This window comes from Piliocolobus tephrosceles, chromosome 20 (assembly GCF_002776525.5).
Source record: "Piliocolobus tephrosceles isolate RC106 chromosome 20, ASM277652v3, whole genome shotgun sequence".
Lineage (NCBI taxonomy): Eukaryota > Metazoa > Chordata > Mammalia > Primates > Cercopithecidae > Piliocolobus > Piliocolobus tephrosceles.
The window spans coordinates 37,984,331-38,004,333 of NC_045453.1; the positions used below are offsets into that span (position 1 = coordinate 37,984,331).

The 20,003-nt window shown below is 55.2% G+C and overlaps 1 protein-coding gene across 2 annotated transcripts in view; it reads right to left on the reverse strand.

Annotated features, from left to right (window-relative positions):
• Window positions 1–19,448, reverse strand: part of ACSS1 (acyl-CoA synthetase short chain family member 1) — a 55,704-nt gene extending 36,256 nt beyond the window's left edge. For both annotated transcript variants that reach the window (XM_023193452.1, XM_023193451.1), the window contains exons 1-2: window positions 18,281–19,448; window positions 8,586–8,682 (exon numbers count right to left, since the gene is read on the reverse strand). In XM_023193452.1, the coding sequence (XP_023049220.1) occupies window positions 8,586–8,682; window positions 18,281–18,611 (428 nt within the window). In that variant the 5' untranslated portion in view covers window positions 18,612–19,448. The remainder of the gene's footprint in view (window positions 1–8,585; window positions 8,683–18,280) is intronic.
• Window positions 19,449–20,003: the final 555 nt, after the last annotated feature.

Consider the following 20,003-nt stretch of genomic DNA (forward strand, 5'->3'; position numbering starts at 1 on the left):
TTTGGTCACCTGCATGAGGAGGAAGGACTGCCAGGCTCCATTTGAGTGGCCTGGGATCTGAGAAGGTACAGGTGGAATCCTTCTGTCCTAACAGTGGGTTGTGGAGCCCAGGTATCAGCCCAGTCAGGTTCCACAGCCCACCCGCTGGCCTAGAATTGCCTGTGGTCACCACAGCGTCTTCTCCCTCCACATCCACGACAGCCTGGCATCCTCCACCAGAGTCCCCCTTGCTCCCGAGGTTCTGCCTGTGAATCAGCATCAGACAGCTGCGCATGGGAGTGCCTGCAAGGCATGCTGCTGCTCTGCTGCTGCGCAGAGCGGCTAGAGGATGCTGGGTTTCCTTCCTGGGGCAGTCCCGCTCACTGTGAGGGTGCCGAGATACAGGTGAACCAGCAGCAATGGTGGTTTCCTGAGTCCTGGATCCAAGCTGCAGGAGTATGTTTGGAAACTCGGCAGTGCCAGTGAGGTCTCTGGAGGCCCTTCTGATTGTGCCAGAGGTCGAGGCTGAAGGTCCCCCCAGAGGCTGCTCTTCCTACCTCCCGGGGATTTGGAAGCACCCTGCCTAAACTCCCTTTCCACTTAAAAGAACGGCAGTGACTTCCCTTTTCTACAACTGAATCCTGACAGATTTCTGACAAGCCATTGCTGCGGCATTCCCAGGGATGTATTTTCAAATACAGAGTCCCATGACCTTCCCAGAAACTCAGAATGGCCCAAGCAAAGCCTGGGTACTGTCTCACTAGAAACCCTCCCCAGGGGGACTCTGAGGCACGGCCTGCCGCTGGAAATCACTGCTGTAAATTGCAGCCGGAGTGACACAGTTGTTAAAGCTGCCTGGCAATTTGCCTGGCATGTTTGGAGACCATGAGGAATTCCTGAAGACATTCATGTCTGAGAAGATCCCACACGACCACTTCTGAAGTCCCTGTCCACATGGCCTGTCTCCCTTGGTCTAGGCCACTCCCCTAAAGGCTTCATCCACACAGAAGCAGCAGGGAGAGTGGGACTGTGCTGGCCCGAACAGGGGGCAGACACATTCACCAGATCTGCAAGCGGCCCTGAAACCTCTCTCCAGGCTTCTCAGGGGAACTAGACTGGATTTGTTGATGGGAAATTGTGAAGTCCCCACCCATCCTGACCCCCTACTGTCACAATGCTCAGATGAGGTCAAGACAGCCACAGGGAGGGTCAGGAGAAAGAATGACAGGGGAGGCCCCTGTTGCAAGAGGCCAGCAGCACCGTGCCACCACCTCCTGTCCTGGCACCAGTAACTCCACAGCCTTTGATCCTACCTCCTCTAGCAGCCGACCCTCAGTCTCTGAACCCTGCACAAGGGGTCCTGGAGTCCTCTGGCATGAGCCCTCTAAACCCCAGCTGGTGACAGTGCCTGATGAGTGTCTACTGGTCCTCTGAGGCCCCAGACACCTGGAAGACACGGCCCTGGCCAGCAACAGGGCATCCTGTCTGCATGCAGCGGAGTTCGGCCTGGGCACACCAGGACGATGTTTATTTAGAGGTGTGTGGAGGGCCAGAAGCCTCAGCTGCAGAACCCAGGGGTCCCATTGAGACCTGACCTCCACTTCTGATGGGACTATAGACTCCTCAGTACATCCACCACAGTCAGAGCTGGGGGCCTTTTCAGCTGCATGAACTCCCAAGTTCCTAAAGCTCTGTGGATACCAGAGTCCCGAGCTTTAAAAATCAGGGTCCCAGGCAAACATCACTATGAACTGAGATCCTTGGTGTCAGCTCCTGCCCAAGGTCAGACCCACAGAGGCAGTGTAAGGGTGGCAAGGCCAGACTGGACACCGAGGAGATAGCAGGCGACTTGAGGAGGATGGAGGGCTGGTGCCCCGTCCATCCAAGGCCTTGTGTGCAGGCCTGTTGCCAGGAGTTAGGGGTTCCTGGGCCAGCTGGGAGGTCTAGTCCATCCTCACCCCACTGTCGTACCCCACCCGGGGCTGCACTGGGCGCCCTGCCACAGGGGCACACTCACTACTGAATGAGCTTTGGCTTCCATTCCGTGCACTGGACCCCACACCTAACCACGGTGACACCTTCACTCTGTGTCTGCCTCGCAGGGGAGGAGGCAGGGTCAAGGGCAGGAACTTGGGAATGAAGATGTAACCCCTCCATGGGGAAGGGATGGGGATGAGCTGAGCTGAGCTGCAGTTCTGGACAGGTGAGAAGGTTTCATCCACTGGCCCCTGTGCTGCCACACTGTGCTGGTGGGGACTGGACACGGGCAGGACTGAGGGACCCCACAGTGCAGCCCACAGCAAAGCTGCGAGTCACTTACCCCCTGCCTAGTGCCTGCAGAAACAGGAGGGAAAACACACAACAGGAGCCACAAAGCTGTGTCCTGGTCCTCACAGACTCATCTCCAGGCGTGACCCTCCCCCTAGGGAGGCTGTGCCCCCACCAGCCCACGCCCGTCCTCACCTTCTCGCCATCACCTGCTAGCTCCCACCCCTCCCCTCTGCCAGCTGTTCCGCCCCTTCCCAGAACTGGGCCAACCCCCACAGCCCCTGCATGGTAGCAGGGGGGTCACAGAAGCCGGGATCCAGCCTGCGTGGTAGCAGGGGGTCACAAGAGCCAGGATCCAGCTCCACCACAGGCATTTGCTTGCGTGTGGACATAAAGATAAACTCCCTCAGTGTGGGTTACTGCACTGCAGTCTGAAGATGGGGCCTTTCTAAACTACGAAGTGCCAGGATCTCAGCACCCAGGAGAACGCAAGGGAGCACAGACAGCGTGCATAGGAAGACCCCAAATATTCCAGCGGCAGCAGCTGCAGCCCGGGGCTGGAGGAAAGGTGGATGCTGCTTTAAAAACAGTCCGTCCCAAGTAACATGGGTTCCTACCAGATTCTGGCTCTAGCATGCAGATTCCAGACCAAGCGTCCCGGCCCGAGTCTCAGAGGCTGCCTGGGCTCCCTCCTCTCAGGTGGGGCAGTTAGGCGGGGACTCCACGCCTCACCTGCCCTGGGAGCCCCACAGACCACACGGAGTTTGCCTTCCACGACAGCCGCTGTGTCACACACGGGTCAGCGAGGCTGTTCCCCCACTGCCTCCCGTGAGTTAGGATCCTCCCCCAGCTGCCCTGATGTTTTCATAAGGGAGTGTGCTCACTAGGGTAATTAACTTGGGGGGTGAGCAGAAGAGCAAAGGGCAAGGGTCACCCACTAGGGACATAGGGAAGGGGCACATTTTAGCTGATGCACGTGTCCTCCCAGGCAAAGTCCCACTGGAGTACCGTCACCCCTGAAATCACCACCCACCCACTCTCAGCCCCAGCAGCCACGGGGCCACCCATGTCTTGCCCTTCTTCAAATCTGAAACCCTCTGCTGGCCTTCCTTCACCTGGCCCCGACCTGCAGCTGCAGTGGACCCTCATCTTCCAGACACCCCTCCGGTTTTCATCCCACGAGTCCCTCTCCACCCCCAGCAGCCCAGTGGAGGAGAAGTGTGGCTGCATTTTGCAAATGCGAAAACCAAGGGTGGGAGAGGTGGAGCGACAGGCTCTAGGTCCACAGCCAGGGTCAGGGTGGATACAGCACAGCCTCCTGCCTCCACCAGGTCCAAGGCTCTGGCCCCTCCCCCTGCCAGGGTCAAGGCAGGCAGGGCACAGCCTCCCGCCTCCACCAGTTCCCAGACCTTGGCCCCTCCCCCTGCCGTGTCCTCACCAGTCCCCCACTCCTGCCCTCATCACACTTTCCCTTCCTCTGCCTCTCAAAACTCAACCCTCCACAAAGCCTTCTCCAACTAAGTGTCTGTGACAGCACTTCCTGCTTCCTGCTCCCCTCAAGGGACCAGCCACTTCTGTGACCCCCCAAATGGCTGTGTTTGAAGATATCCAGGGCAGACAACAGAAACAAGCCTCTCGGAGAGGTGGCCCCAGGCTCAGTCCCCGCCCACCTCAGCTGTAGTGTGCAGCAGCTCCCTCTCCCTACGGTGAACGGACAGGCCCTGTCATGCACAGCCCTGCGGGCCTCCGTGTCAGGTGCCAAGCTGCACAGATTCGCAGTAAAGCCCCATGCCCAGCCCAGCACACCCACGGAGAAAGCCTTCCCTCAATTCCCTGGGACCCTGAGGCAGCTGGGGTTGGGGGAGGCCTGACATCCCCTCTGCTCCTCTGGTCAGGGGTTTCTCACTCTGCAGGACCCTGCCCAATAAAAAGGCCGGGAAATAACAGTCACAGAAATTACCCCCACCAGCGGGAGTTTCCACAGGGCAACAGCTCCCGGAGTGGCACACAATGACCGTGCTTCCTCGCAGACTCGGGGCTCAGTTCTGCCCCTCCGTGTTTCATGCACGCCTGCCAGGGCTGGAACACTGGGGCCGTCGAATCCCTCCTTTTACAGATGAGGACACTAAAGCCCAGAGGGATGGGTCTGAGGCCATAGGACAAGCCAGAGCTGAAACCTGGTCCTCTGGCTTAAGATGCTCTCATTTAAGTTCAAGTTCCCGCCCCCTACAGAGACCCTCAGAGAAGAGGTTCACTGATTTGGGGCCTCTGCAGGCACCCCCAGCCTGGCACCCACAGTCCGGTCTCTCCTCTGTGTGGGGGCACATCCTGCTGGCTGAGAAGATCTGGACCTGCACAGGGCCTCAGGCTGCTTCCTGCACCTGGAATCCAGCCCTAGCCTGGAAATTCCTGGCCCAGACCCCAGACTCCAGGCTCCAGGCAGGGAGAAACACACCAGCTAGGCAGCAGCCATCTCAAAGCCTCGTTCATCTACCTGGGCCACCGCTTTCCTGAAAGAGAGGAATTTGCATTTCTCCACATGGCCACCCCCCAGGGTCTCTAGAACCTGCCCATGCGAACTCCAGTGTGAAGGACAGTCTTCTAAAACAGGCACCGGCTGGGTGCGTTGGCTCTCGCCTGGAATCCCAGTACTTGGGAGGCCATGGTGGGCAGATCACTCCAACCCAGGAGTTCCAGACCCACCTGGGCAGCATAGCGAGATCCCATCTCTACAAAAAATAAAAAGCTTAGCCAGGCTTGGTAGCACACACCTGTAGTCCCAGCTACTGGGAGGCTGAAGCAGGAGAATCACTTGAGCCCAGGAGATTGAGACTACAGTGAGTTGCGACAGCATCACTACATTCCAGCCTGGGTGACATTTTTGAGCCCCTGTCTCAAAAATAAACAAATAAAAATAAAATAAAATGGGCACCTGCTGGAGAAGTGCAGGTAAACAGCCAAAAAGAGCCGCTACCCTCCCAGAGTGCTGCCTGGCCCCACAGCCTCAGGGCCACCAGGCCCACAGCCTCTGGCAGGCACTGTTCTGCTCTGGGCTTTAAGCCTGCTGCTTCACCAGGGGAGAAGGGCCGCCTCAGCTAGCTCCGGGCAGAGGAAGGCTGGAAATGGAGCTGGGACCTGGAATTGGGTGGCAGACTGCCCTGGGAGATGGGTGCAGATGTCCCAGGCTGAGCCCTTCACCTCCCAGTGGGAAGTGAGCGCTGCAATTATGAAGGAGGAAGCGGGGTAAAACCGCGGCAGGGGAGGGACTCCTCCTTCCCGAGCCCTGCAGCCAGCCAGCACGAGGCCCAACGTCGCTGCCCAGTTACAATGCTGAAAACAGCTCTGGAATCCAGTGAGTACTCAATAAATAGCAGCTACATCATCATCACGGCTATTCTTACGTGCTAGTATGTTCAAGCTGTCATCTCCCTGTGCCTACTTTACAGTCACCTCCATTGTGACAATTACCCTGGGTGTACAGATGGGAAAGTCACACCCAGGGAGATTAGGGAGCCACACAAGGTCACAGGCCAGCAGCAAGATGATACTGAACTAGAGCTGGAACATGCCTCTTTCTGCAGACCCTGCACCCCCGAGGACCTGGGGAAGCAGGGACTGCAAATCCTGCACTTGCAGGGTAAAGGCTATGGGCACCGGTCCCAGGGCTGCATCTGCCTGTGCTGACCCAGCGTCACCTGTGCCTAAGGTCACGGTGGGGGTCAGAGTTGAGAGGTTTCCTTTGCCAAGTCACCTGGGATTGTAACACACAGACTTCCTCACTGCCTGCAAGCTTCCTGCATCGCCACCGGCATCCCAATCTCTACCAGCCCCAAGGGGTTTCTTTAACGGGCCCAGGCTGCTAGTCTGTACATTGATCTTCCAGCTGAGGAGGCCTGCAACCCTCCTAGGCACCTTAAGTGCTGTGGCACGAGGCCCGTGGGCAGGAAAGCACTGTGTTCAGTGGCAGTGATGTGTCTGCTGGGAGGACAACCAGCACCAATGTCTGGGGGCTTCCCTCAGAGAAGGGAAGAAGAAAACCTCACATCAGAAACTTAACATGACCAGGACAGTAGGGAACTCACATCCCTCAAATACTAGCTGCAATTACAGGTAACACTTTTCACTCAAACAGTAAACAGAAATGGTCACCTCGTATTAAGCCTGGCTAAAGTCTGCAAAACCATTTTGGAAGAAGTCTGTTTATTTTTATTTTTTTATTTATTTTTTGAGATGGAGTCTGGCTCTGTCACCCAGGATGGAGTGCAGTGGCACAATCTTGGCTCACTGCAACATCCACCTCCTGGGTTCAAACGGTTCTCCTGCTTCAGCCTTCCAAGTAGCTGGGACTCTACAAGCGCACATCACCACACCCAACTAATTTTGGTATTTTTAGTACAGACGGGTTTTCACCATGTTGGCCAAGTTGGTCTCAAACTCTTGACCTCAAGTGATCCGCCCACCTTACCGTCCCAAAGTGCTGGGATTACAGGCGTGAGCCACTGTGACCGGCCCCTGTTTATTTTGGGAGACAGAGTAATAAGTACTTTGCCAGGGCCATTTCGGTGCCATGGACCTGAAGTTGTCCTTAGTTTTCACAGGCTGGCTGCAGTCCTGAGAATTCTCACATGGTTTATGTTTAACCACACATCTCCACAGGGCTCCAGCCCCACTCACAGACCGAACTGCTGCTTAGCATGCACTTAGTGCACCCACGGGCAGCGTCCAGCCAAGGGTGCATCGCACACAGCCCGCCTGCCCCAGGGTTCAGGCACACCTGAGAGACTGATGGAGGGAAACTGGCCCTTCAGGGAGTGCCATGGCTGGGCCCGCCCTGCCGGACCTCCAGGTGCAGCTCCTTAGCCCCTGACCCCCAACAGAAGGATTTCATCTTTTACTGAAGAACAACTGCCGGGGCAGCAGCCTCAAGTTCCTTCTCAGAAGGGGGTTTGTTCGCAGGCAAATGGAGCTGGGCCCACCATGGCGAGGGGCGGCTGCAGCAGCTTGGGTCTTCAGAGCCCCTGCACTCCAGTGTGCAGGGGCCACCTTGGGGGCCGCTCAGTTGTCCACTGGGGCCCAAGGCTCCCGGGCAGCAGAATGCTGCTGGCCTGTGGGCCACATGGCATCTGCAACCAGGGACTAGAGATAAGAAATGCATGCTATATAGGCTGTAAGTCTGACCAGTGGGGAGATGCGTCAGCAAAGGAGCCCTGGCCGAGGCTGGTGGAGGCTATGCCTGAGGGCTCCTGGGGGCTTAGGGGAGGAACAAGCAGGACAGGGCCCACTGGGAGCCGCAGCAGATCCACTAGCATCACTTGTCTGCATCCAATAGTTGGCGTGAGTGCAGTTTTAGCAGGTTTGTGATAAAATTGGAGTTCAAGAAACAAACAGGAAACTACAAGTGCCCCTTCGCCCCCAGGTCACCCGAGTGGCAGGGCAGTGACTACTGCTCTCAGGCTGCCCAGTGTGGACCTGCCTGTCGGAATGCTCCTCCTCCACGTTCCCTCGCTCCCGTGTCCCAGCCACGTGCACCTTCCTTCTACTTCTGGGACCCCTGGACCAGGTCTGCCCCTGTCTCCTCGGGACTGCTCCTCTTGGCCCAGAGGACCTCAGCTGAAACATTGCCTCCTCCAAGAGGCCTTCCAGACTATTCAGCTCACAGTGGCCACCCAGCCATGCTCCGCCATGTGCCTGGGGATTGTTTGTTACTGCAACATACCCCAGCCCATATTGACACGAAGGCACCCAGTGAAGACCTGCTAAGTAATTGGACAAGAAGACCCTGGAGCTGCCCCCAGGAGAGTATCACACTGGATGATTGTGTGTGATGGGGACTTAGGAACTCACAGTTTAGGGGCACAGTGGGCCTGAGGCATCTCTGTAAGGGTAAGGTAAGCCTCAGGCAAAGGGAGTTTGCATGGAGAACAAAGGTGCTGCACCGACACAGCAGCTCCTACAGGAAGCAGCTTGGGGAAGACCAGTGCAAACCCCCCAACGCACACAGCATCTGAAACATGCTGGGCACATAGAATCTGCTTAAGGAATCAGAGACTAAAGAGATCAGCTTAAAAACAAAATAACTCTTCTAAAGACTATTGTATTTATTGTCCCACCCTCACAAGGCACTGAGAGTAGGGCCAGGCAGGCTAGACCGGCTTTTACTATGTTTCATTCTGCTTGCGTTCACCGTTCACGTTTACTTTTCCTGGATAAGAGAGCATTTGCGAAGCCAAAATGCACTCCTTGAGACTCACACAGCCCCTCCCTGACAGCCAGACTCAGTACACAGGACCGGGCTGGGTGCCTCCCTTGCACCTTGAACATTCGAGGGCACACAGTACCTGTAGGTGATCCTCACTTCCGTTCCAGGCTCATCGCGCTCCCAGATCAACGCAACGCTCTCGGGGGACTTCCGAACATGCTGGTCCAAGCAGTTGACTGTACAAAAAGAGGGTTTGCAGATGTTATACTTGGTGCTTTTGGAGTGAGAATTCGGCCAGGGTGAGGGATTGGAGTGGAGGTCTAGTTTGCTGTGGCTCTCTCTTCGCCCACTGACAGGGACCCTGTCCTCATCAGTGATGATGTTTCTACCCCCTTGCAAGGAGAGCGGTGAACAAACATGATCTCAGAGGTATAAGGTGATGTCCTGCAAATATTCTGAAGTGGTTGCTTCACACCAGTGGACCCAACCCTGGCTGCATATTGGCATCTCCTGGGCCACCCCTAGAGACCCTACCCAGTGGGCCCTGGGCCTTCAAAGCCTCAGAGACACCATGGTTGGTTCTGATGTACAGCCAGGGCTGGGCAGTGCAGCCTGAGCTGTTGGAAAGAACACTCAGTGCAAACAGGTCATTCCTGTTTCAGGGCTTGGCTCCTGCAGTTCCCATCTGCCCAGTGCTGTTTTGCCCCCAAGGTTAAAGGTGCAAGAAGGGATGAGGATCCAAATCCCTCACGTGTTCCACCAGTACCCAGTAAACCAGCCTTGTTCCAAGAAGTGGTTCATGATGGGGAAATGTCCTCCTGGTTTTGCAGAAGGCTCAGCTCCCTCCCTCTCCATTACTCAAGCTCCCACACATGACCCTCCAGCAGAAACAGTCAGCTCTGCGGCACACCGGCACACTGTGAGACTGAGGATTAGCAGCACGGGCTCCTCCGCCAGCAGGCTGGTCACTACTCACTAGATTCCAAAGCTGAGCCCCTTCTGACAACCCTCAAGCCAGCTCTCTTCACTCACTGGCCCATCGGTGGGTCCCCGGGTATGCAGGGACACGAGCCCCATGATTGGCTTTGGGGGCAGCAGCACCTGCCCACCTGGTCTCTCAGGGTCACCCCTGTATCCTGTTTGTAAATTACACCTCAAAAAATGTAATAAATGAAGACAGATGCCAGGAAAAAATTATTACTACTAGCAACAGACACAGGAAAGTTCTTTGAACTACTATTAACAGAAAAATAAAAGAGAAGAAATGCCCCCAAAATAGAAGAAAATAAAAACAAGAAGACAAACTAAGAAGGGGCTCAGTGGCAGACCGGAATTTACACAAAGAACCCGACATCTCTGTGTGTGTTGGGGGAGTGGGCACACTAACCTCTGTTCACTGTGGTCACGCCAAGTGCAGCATTAACCCCACAATGTTTTGCTGGGTGTTGGGTAGTCTCTTAGGAGCAAAGAGAAGGAGCATACAACCCTGTGATGGTTTAGCCCAACCAGTCCTGGGTGCCAATCCTGATCAAGGCACCATGCTGAGCACTGAGGGAAATACCAGGGCAGATTCGAAACCCCTGTCATGGGTGCAGGAGACAGATGCAAACGTAAGAAACATGCAAAGTGACCAAACACACAAGGTCGGTGGTGGCAGGCTCATAACACTTGTCCAAACAGGGAAATGGAGCTGAATTTACCCTGGGGAGGCAAACCCTAGGAAGTTAAGAGCAGCCTGGGGCTGAAACAATAATTACTGCAAGAGCCTCCACGGAGACAGTGCGCTGGCACCACCAGCATCTCCCATTACGGATGGGAAAACAGAGGTCCTGAGAAGTTAACCTGCCCGCCCAAGGTCACACAGAGGCGGAGCTGGATTCAATGCAGGCAGATTGGCTCCACAGTCTGTCCCACCATCCTACCCTCCAAAGTCACCTGATAACAGTCCAGTTCTTCACCAGGCAGTGGAGAACTGCTCTATGCAACAAGTGGGAGGGAAGCAAGCTTTGCCAGTTGTGGGGGAAGAGGGGAGGAGGGAAGAATCAGGCTTGGTCTTACAGATAGGGGAGACAGAACAACTGATAAGAATAGTGAGGCCAATTCAGGCAGGCGAGAGGAACATGTAAACCGTGAAGGAGATGGAAAAACAACACAACTGCCAGCGAGAAAATTAAAACGCAGGTACAGCAGATATTAGCCAACGTGGTCCCTAGGCTGAGTCCAGCATACAGATGTGCTAAGCACCCTGACCAGGGCGTGCAGGCGTGTGTGTGCGAATCCAGTCCAATATTTACACATCAAGAGATTTCACATGAAAGCGATGGACTTCTGGCTTCTGAACAATCGGCAGGAGATCATCCCTCCATAGAGGGTCCTACACCTTGAGTGGCATCAGCGGGCACCCCCCGCTGCCTGCCTGTCACCTCCAGTGACTCTGGGCAGCTATGACAAGCCTGGGAATGCCCAGCTGAGGTTAGACATTGTCTGCACCCGCCATACCCCCCGGGAGCTGATCACAAATGCAAACCGTCAGTCCCACCCAGACCTGTTGAGTCCCAACCAGCCTCATAAGAAGCCCTAGGAGATGTGAACCCACTCTCACATCTGAAAAGCTCTGCCTGACACACTTGCTCCACTCCAAATTTGACCCTGGAGCCCCCCAGAAGAGTGGCCTGCCCAGGCGTAGATGAGAAAGTGCCTCTGAACGGCACAGTGACCTGCCCAAGGCCCCAGCCAGGACTAAGCAGGAAGGGCTGGAACCACGCTGGACGTTTTGCCTTGGCATTCATCTCATTGCTTCACCTGCTCCCACAGCAGCCAAGGCACCAAGACACTTCTCTCAGAGAGAGTGACTGCCCGACTTCAAACAGGCCCTCACAGCCTCCCAGCCCAGCATGACATCCTGCACCATTTTATACCAAGCAGGAAGGCAGAGCTGAGGAAGGTGGAGAGGGGCAGGCCAGCCCCAGGATGGACAGCACCCAGGTGCGGCTGGGTGGCCCGTGAGATAAGCCACGTGTCCCTATCTTTCTAGGACTGACAGGTGGCCTGAGTCCAGCAGATCAGAACGGCGCCCCAAACACAGTGTCCCCCAGGTGCCTCACCACATGCAGAAGGTGCTCAAAAAGTGGCCACCAAGGCCCCAATGACCTGCCTCTCCCTGCTGGCCAGGCCACATCTGGTGAGCTCCCCTGCCCTGGGGCCTTTGCTGTGGCTTCTCCCTGCCTGGGGCACTGTGCCCTCCTCACACCCACACTGCAGGTCTCAGCCCGACACGCTCACTCTCCTGAGCACCTCACTGTCCAGGACCCTGTGCACCCCCCAACTCTTCCAGATGCTCGCTGCCTGCTGCGCTCCCTAGGGCGCCGGCCGAGTGTCCTGCTCAGGTCTAGGTTTAGGTAGCCTAGTCCAGAGCACAGAGCCGAGAAACAGACCACTTGCGTCCTCGAGCCAAAGGGTCATATTGGGGTGTAACTGGGGACAGGTGGTCCCCTCACACCCAAGGGAGGGAGCAGATCTCTCCTTGACTTTGTGGCTTCATCCCTCAAGTAGAAGACGCTCTCTTTTTGGGCCCAAATCGGCACTTCTCAACCTTGAGTGGCATCAGAAATCCCCAGAGGGTGTGTTAGCTGCAGCTGGTGTGCCCCGCCCCCGCTCTGCACATCTGCATGTCTAACAAGATCCTAGTCATGCAACCGCTGCTGGTCCTGGGACCCCACTGACGATGTGTGCACGTGGACCTACATGCACGTCCACTTTCTATACAGATGCCAGATTTCCAGTGGTTTTCTTTTTCCTCTGAGACAGGGGTGATTACACACACTTGCCAGCCTCGTGAGCCACTGGCTAGCAGCCTGGAGTCATCACTAAAAACTCAGGGCCTAAAGTCCAGCCCCTGTCCAGCCACTCACTAACCACAGACAATGCATGTATCATTTAATCCAAGCCCATTTCCTAATCCTTGGAGTGGGTATAATGATTCTTGGTCCGGGTGGGACTGGAAGGATTAGGTGCCATTGGATTATTGCTGACTGTGGGTCTGATGGAGTCAAGGTGTCCCCAGGAAGACAAACAGAACAACCCTTCCCCCGTCTTTGTTCTAGCCACCATGGCTGATGCCCAGACCACACAAGCACCTGGAGAAAGCTCCATGAGGGGTGTGGGGGAACAGTGGCCCTAACACCCATGTGCACATAGCTCTTCGCACATAGTTATGGTTCCTGCTGGTGCTTCAATTGCAGGATGAAAAGGCGGAAGGGAGGGGGAGGAAGGAGGTAAGAAGGTGAGGAAGGAAGGAAAGGAGGAAGGAAGGGGGGAAGAGAGGAAGGAGGAAACGAAAATTTTAAAAAAATCTGCCCAAAGAACTGGGCAGTGGGACAAGAAAATTCCATTTCTCAGCATTTCCAAAAAGAGACGGGCAAGGACCTATGGCAATTTAAGGTATAGCTGAAACTCCACTTCCTATTTCCAGCCTTTCCCAAGTTTCTCAGCACATGATGACCTGTACTTCCCCTGTCAGTGGCCCACACCATTTCACACTGCCCCATGCTGCCCAGTGGTCCCCACTATGGGACACAATGCCACTCCCCAAGGGCAGGGACCGTGTCCCTAAGATTCCTTTATCATGGGGACCAGGGTTGGGAATTACATCACAATTCCCTGCCCAGCCCAGTGTGGACTTACTCATTTACTGACTTATGGTTCACCTCCTCATTAGAATGTGGGCTCTATGGTATTGAGCATTTTCTGGATTATTCATTGCTGTACATGAACTGGAGCCTTTATTTCCACATCTGTGCAATGGGACCACCAACTGCTTCACGTTGGTGTCACGAGGATGCGACAAGCCATGCAGAGCAGAGGGCCGTCCCTCCAGGGCGCTCCATCGCGCTCACAGACACCCAGGGCCCCGCCCAGGGCCTCACACAGCTGGAGGCAGTCAGCCAATGCCCGTGGCTGGAGCAGGGGTTTGGTATTTTGTTTAAAAAGCATTACAAGATTATTGGCATTTCCATTATAAACCTGACACACACGTAGGAATCTTCAAGTACTCTTGTTGGTTACTGAAATACATCCCTCACGCTCACACACCCTAACTGAAAGTGGAACCCAGTATACGGAAATTCCATTTGAATACGGAGTTACTATTCACAAGGGGCTTTTTCTTTTTGGAGACAGGGTCTCACTCCGTTGCCCAGGCTGGAGTGCAGTGGCGTGATCTCAGCTCACTGCAACCTCTACCTCCTGGGCTCAAGGGATCCTCTCACCTCAGCCTTCCAAGTAACTGGGACTACAGGTGTGCACCACCATGCTTGGCTAATTTTTTCTTTTTAAGAGATGGGGGTCTCACTATGTTGCGAGGCTGGTCACAAACTCCCGAGCTCAAGCGATCTGCCCACCTCAGCCTCCCAAAGTACTGGGATTCCAGGCATGAGCCCCGGCCCCTGGCCCACAAGGACTTTCTTTTAATAGCAATCTTCCCTGGCACGCTTTGAGATATTACGTCAGTCACAAAAATTGTTTTGGAAAATTTTCCCAAAGCATCTGTTATTTAAAATAAGTTGTGCCCCTGACAGCTGGGGAGGACTTGGATTCCTTGGGGGGACCCTCCTCCTAAGATTAGGGTTCCTTTTTCATGTAGAGTTACCTGAAAAACCTTTAAAAAGTTACTTGAATCACTGGAGTGACTAGGAGGAAAATGAAGCACAGGCACACAGCGTCTTCCGCCGTCAGTGTCCTGCCTTCTGAACTATTGGAGGCATGCCACAGAGAGGAAACTACAGCCAACAGAGAGGAACTACAGCAAAAGGGCCTCTATTCCTGCAATTAATCTCCAAAAAGCGTCCAAGAAATTTCCCAGTGCTCAATGCTTGGTCACAAAGAGGATTTTTACACTCTTGCTTAAGAGTACACACACTGAAAAACATCACTTATAACTGGGGGTTTAAAAAATAGAGCTTAGCTGTGTGTTTTGAAAGTAACACATGTCATTACCCTCTGGTTCTGCATTTACAACTTCCTGACATCTTGAGTTGATATGCCACAGGGCAAAAACAGCTGCAGAGCCCTACAAAGGACAGAACCAAATTTCACAGGTGGGAAAGAATCCCTTTTAGAACCTGGCTCCCCAAAGAACCTTCTGCAAGGTAGTTTTATACAACAGAAGTAAGTCACAGAAGGGCACAGACACTCTGTCTACCCTGCCCGGTGGGCCTCAGACACCATAACCTCATCTGGCTATTAGAGTTGCGGGATGGGCAGGATACTGTGGTGTTTTGAAAGCCACCTCGGCCACCTGCATGCTCTCCGAAGCCTATTCCCCACCTATCCCAGGCTGATCAGATGCAAGCTCATGTGGTCCAGTTCAAATGAAGCTCAGCTCTCTCAGCAGCACTGCTGAAGGCCAAGCACAAGGTCACAGCCTCCCCACATGCTTCATTAATAAATAACAAATGGCCAGTGATTGGGGATGTATAACGTGTTAAGAAAGTGCTGAGTGCCTTACAAGCGTTTTCTTATTTCATTCTAAGAGCCCTGGGATATGTGTGCTGATAGATACTCCAATGGATAATAAAACAGGTGCAAACAGTCAGGTCCCCTTCCCCAGGTCAGAAGATGCCTAATAGTGTCTGTGCTGGTCTCTTGGACCTCTGGTTGCCGGACATTGCTTGGGCCCAGCCACCACACTGTGACAAGCCCCAGGAGGTGCTTTCGGTCACAGGTCTGGCTGAAGTCAGCCTGCAAGTTGTCCCAAACCAGGCCCCAGACTTGGGAGTGCGAAACAGGCAGATGACTCCAACCTCAGACATTGAGGAGCAGAAGCAAGTGTTAAATAAAATGTATAGGAGGCCACTTATCTGGACTAAGCCACATCCGGCCCAATAGATCACATAAAAATGGAGTCACTCTTGCTAAAGTGCCGTGTCACCAAATGGAAACTAAGCTGTTTATCCAGCCTTCTAAGAAACAAGGAAAGTGAGAGATAGCTAAATCTCCAAACAAGCTGGCGTGATAAGGGAGCTCCTTCCACTTTCACCTTTACAGCAAAAGTAGCTTTGAAATAACCAGTCCACTTTTTGTTCTCTGTGTCCGCATTCTTCAGACCCTTCTGTCTATAAAACCATCGTCCTCTGCTCAACTCATCAAGCATTCATTCTGTTTTATGGAATTAAGTGTTTCCCAATTCTATAATCACGAAGAAAGTGAAGTAAGATCTTTAAACTAAATTTGTCGGAATTTCACCCTTGGACACAAGTCATCCCCATCTGGCCCTGTCCAAAGTCCTGACCCACAGACTCTGCGAGGAATATAAAATTGTTGTTATCTTGTACCACTAAGTTTAGGGGTGGTTTGATGTGCATCGATAGTAACTAGGACATAATTCAGTTACATACTGCCCTTGTTTTACAGATGAGGAAACATGCAAAGTGCAGTAGGGGGAAAGCAAGAAATCAACCCGAGTCCTGATTCTAAAGACACCTGGAGCCACGAAACGGTGTTGCACCATCCACAGCCCATTGTTTGCTTGCTGTTTGTTTAACAGGGCCACGGCCGGGCACTAATCCCAATTCTGTTTCAGAAGTGCCTTCATCTGCCCTGTTTTGAGGCCTACAGACCAGTGGTTCTCAAGCCCGAGTGTCCTCTAGAGCACCTGAAGGGCTCGTTATAAACACAGATGTCAGGTCCCACCCAGGGTTTCTCATTCCAGATATCCAGGATGGGCTCCAGAATTTGTGTATCTCAAAAGTTCTCAGGTAATGCTGATGCTGCTGGTTTGAGGACCATGCGTTGAGAACCACTGGTATTCTTGAAGGGGTGAGGTGAAGTTTTCTTCAAGAGTGATATTCCTTTGGAACAAGGCATCTGACTTTATCACACACAGCTGACAGATCAGGCCAAAGTGTTCTCACCTATCCCATGACTTTCTAGGAGCTCCCAGAGGAGTCATGGCCTGGCCTGGCCCTTTTTCATACTGTCCACACTATGGTTTGCAGACACCGGCAAAGGAAAGAGATATTGCTGGCCCATGAACAGGTGGGCATGCACATCCCGGGGAGAAAGTTGCTGAAAAGCTGTTTTTCAAGTTAGTTTTCTGAAGCTCAATTTCTGGCTAAGATAGCCGTAAAGGCCATATTATCAGGAGAAGTAAGTGAAGGAAAAGGAGACAGAAGAATGCTTGCTGACCACACCCTGATCCTGACCCAGCCAGGTTCAGAAGGTCCTTGCTGTTGGCCCCAGGAGGTCCGCCCCACTCTCTTATCTGAGTGGGGCTGCAACTGTGCACAGGCCAACTGTGAATGTTCCCCATGACCTTGGCCTCACAAGTCCAGAGCAGGTCACTTTCCATTTCTGCCCTTGGGCAAGCTGCTCTAGTCCCCTTCAAGGGCACATTGCACCAACTCTGCAAACCAAAGGGTTTGGTTTTTTTTTTTTTTTCCCAGTAGTTAGAGGGCACTTGCTGCTGACTCAAGGTTAAAGAAAACACTTATCTAGTAAGTGACTCATTTTAATTAAACCAGCAAAGTAATATACAATATTGGGGGGAGGTCCAAAGTTCCTTTCAATTTCTTTGAAAAATAACTACAAGACACTACCTACAACTGTATGGCTATATCTGAAGTTAAACGAAAATCGCTACTGCCTATGGGTCACCAGTAAGAGCTGGGTCTGCTGCATACCTTGCAGCACTCAGCCTAACCTCTGAGCATGACTGCCCCCATCCTCACAACGTGGACACTGAGGGCTAGCAGGGCAGAACAACAGGGATAACTGAGGGAGGAGCTGGAGAAAATGGGGCCCTGGTGACCCTGCCATAAAGACCCTCAAGTCCTTTCTTAAACACTCCCAAATCCAGCAAGCTGGTTATGGCCACCCTTCGGGCCTGTATCCCTCTGATCAACACCGTGTCTGCCAGGCCCTCCCCGCAGGCGCCACACCCAGGCCCACCCTGCCTCCAGGGCCCACCCTGCCTCCAGGGCCCACCCTGCGTGGCCAGCCCTGCCTGCAGTTCAGGGCTTCCCCCTCGCTGCCCAGTCAGCGCCTTAGGTGGGGGCGAGGGTGCGGTGTACGACCCCCAGCCCAGCGGCCTCTGCTCAGCAAGTTCCAGACCACTGACCACCCGCGGCTGCTGGGGCCGGTTTCCCGGAACCTCAGACCCCGCGGGCCCAAAGCAGGCCCTGGGTCGCTGGGGTGCAGTTCTCTGAGGCCGAGAACGAGAACCGGGAGGCCGCTGTTACTTCCTTCCCGCCCACAGGCCCCAGGCCGGCAGCGAGGAAATAACTGGTTCCAGCTGCCACGCCGGGTTTCCTCCTCCCCAGGTCGCCCGCCACAGCTCTGTTTGTTTGCGTGGGCAGGGCTTGTCCTCAGGCTGATCCCCGGGCACCGCAGCCCCCAGTGACAACCGCCACCGCTTTGTTTTTCCGTCCACCCAGGTATAGCAACGGGAAAGTCCCGACTGCAGGGCGCTCGGGTGTAGCCCGCGGCTCCCCGCCGGCTCTGGCTCAGCGGCGCTATGCACCCGGTAACGCAACTCGGGAGTCAGCAGAGCGAGGAGCCGCGCCGAGCAAGGCCAGCAGCGGGGCGTCCCAGGCGGCCGCCGGGTCCCCGCGGGCACCGGCCCGAGCTGGGCACGTGGATCTGGGGCCGGATGGGATGAGGGACTGGGCGACGTGGAGCCACTGCTTAGAGCTGGCGGGGCGGACGGAATACCGGAGGAGGGGCCCCTGCAGGGGTGCGATCCGCGCAGCCCAGGGATGGCTGCCGCAGGCGAGAGGCTCCGAGTTCCCTCTGGACGCAAGAGTTGGGGGCGTCCTGGGTCTCCCGAAGCCCACTCACCAGAGACGTTTAACTGGCCTCCCAGGAACCAGCCGATCTTGCCAGTGCTGAAGTCGCAGTCCCAGATGGTGTGGTAGGGGGTGTCCCACACTAGAGTGTCCCGCGCCAGAGGCCCCCAGAAGGCGGCCGGCTCCCGGGCTGCCTGTGCACTCAGCGCGGGGTACGAGCCGGGCTGTGAGGCTGCAGCAACTGCGGGGGCGCTGCCCGAGGGTCCCGAGGCCGCCCTGCGCGGCGCGCTCACCCGACACAGCGGCCGCGCGGGCTGCCCCGAGAGCCCTCGCAGGCTGCCCAGCAGCCTCCCGACGCCGCGGCCCAGGCTGCGCGCCGCCATCTAGCCCGACTACCTGAGTTCTCTGTGCTCCCAGAGTGGGTGCCTCACGCCCGGGGCGCCCCTTGGAGTCTCCGCGAGCCCCGCCCCTGCTCCGCCCTTCGGCCACCATCCATTCCTCCAGGGCCCCTTCCCGGAGCCCGCCCGGTCCCACCCCTTCTTCTCCTCCCCGGGAGAGGGGGAGACGCTTAGGAAGAGGGGAGCAGCGTGGGGAAAGGGTGCAGGGGAGCGCGGGGCGGAGCCCAGGCTCCCAGGCCCTGGCCCAGGCGCTGTGCTCCCGCGGGTCTGCAGTCCCACCCGGACGTTCCTCGCGTCGGCCTGTTTTGGTTTCAGTTTGCGCGCTCTCCTGCAAGCCCCGACAGCTTCTTCGAGCTGCCAGAGGCACGTGCGGCCCAGGGCGAGGGGGCCCTCTGGGATGGGAAGGAGGCGGGAGGGAGCTGGCACCAACGTTAAGGAGGCTGGTGCACCCAAGCGCACTGTTGGGTCCCAAGACGATAGGTCGGTCAGTTCCGCATCTTCAGAGGCTGAAGTAAGGTTTTCATGACTTTGTGCGCCCCTGAGAGTGAACCCCTCCCCTGGCTTCTCAGCGGCCCGCGAAGGAGGTTGGCGGGGAGCCCAGAAGCCGGGAAGCTGCGCAGGCCTGAGTCCGTGGTCTGGGGTCCCATGCTCCAGCCCCCCAGTTGCCGGCCTCCGTCCTGGCGGGGGTCACGTTCCGCTGGGGGTCGGTGGTGGGTGATATGGGGCGATGAGGACTTTCTCCAGTTGCTCCAGCATCTGTGGCCTGAGTTCAAATTCTGTGACCTTGAGCAAGTTCCTTAACTTCTCGGTGCCTCGTTTTCCTTTTGGGGAAAACGGAAGTAATGCCTCCCTGGGGGGCGGGGACGGCGGGGGTGGGGAGCTGCAGTAAGGAATACATCAGACAACGTCTGTCAAGCGTCTACCCTTGCGTGGCCCCATAGTAAGCTCAGTAGTGGGGGTGATGTTTTTGCAGCTGTGGAGCCAGGAAGGACAGAAGGAAACGTATAAAACTGGTCTCCACCGAGTTCTTAAATATTTCGACACCCAAGAAGTAAATTCATAACAAAGGGGTAAACACAGGGGAAGAGAGGTTTTGGAAAACTGGTTTCTTGAGTTCTTTCTGATGGGAAAGTTTCCTTCCCTTGAGCTGTAGGGCTTGCAGAGGGGAGGAGCCTGCCATTAGAGGAGCCTCTGCGTGGGCCAGCCACCAGCCCCTGCTGGGGAATGCTGCTGTCTGCCAGAGAAGACAGGAGTGTACCTAAGGGCTAGAGAATCAGTGACATCTACTAGCATAACACATGCCCTGCACAGTGCTCGCACTTGACCTGCATTTTCTCCTTTGTTTATTTATTTATGATACTTTTTTAGAGATAGGGT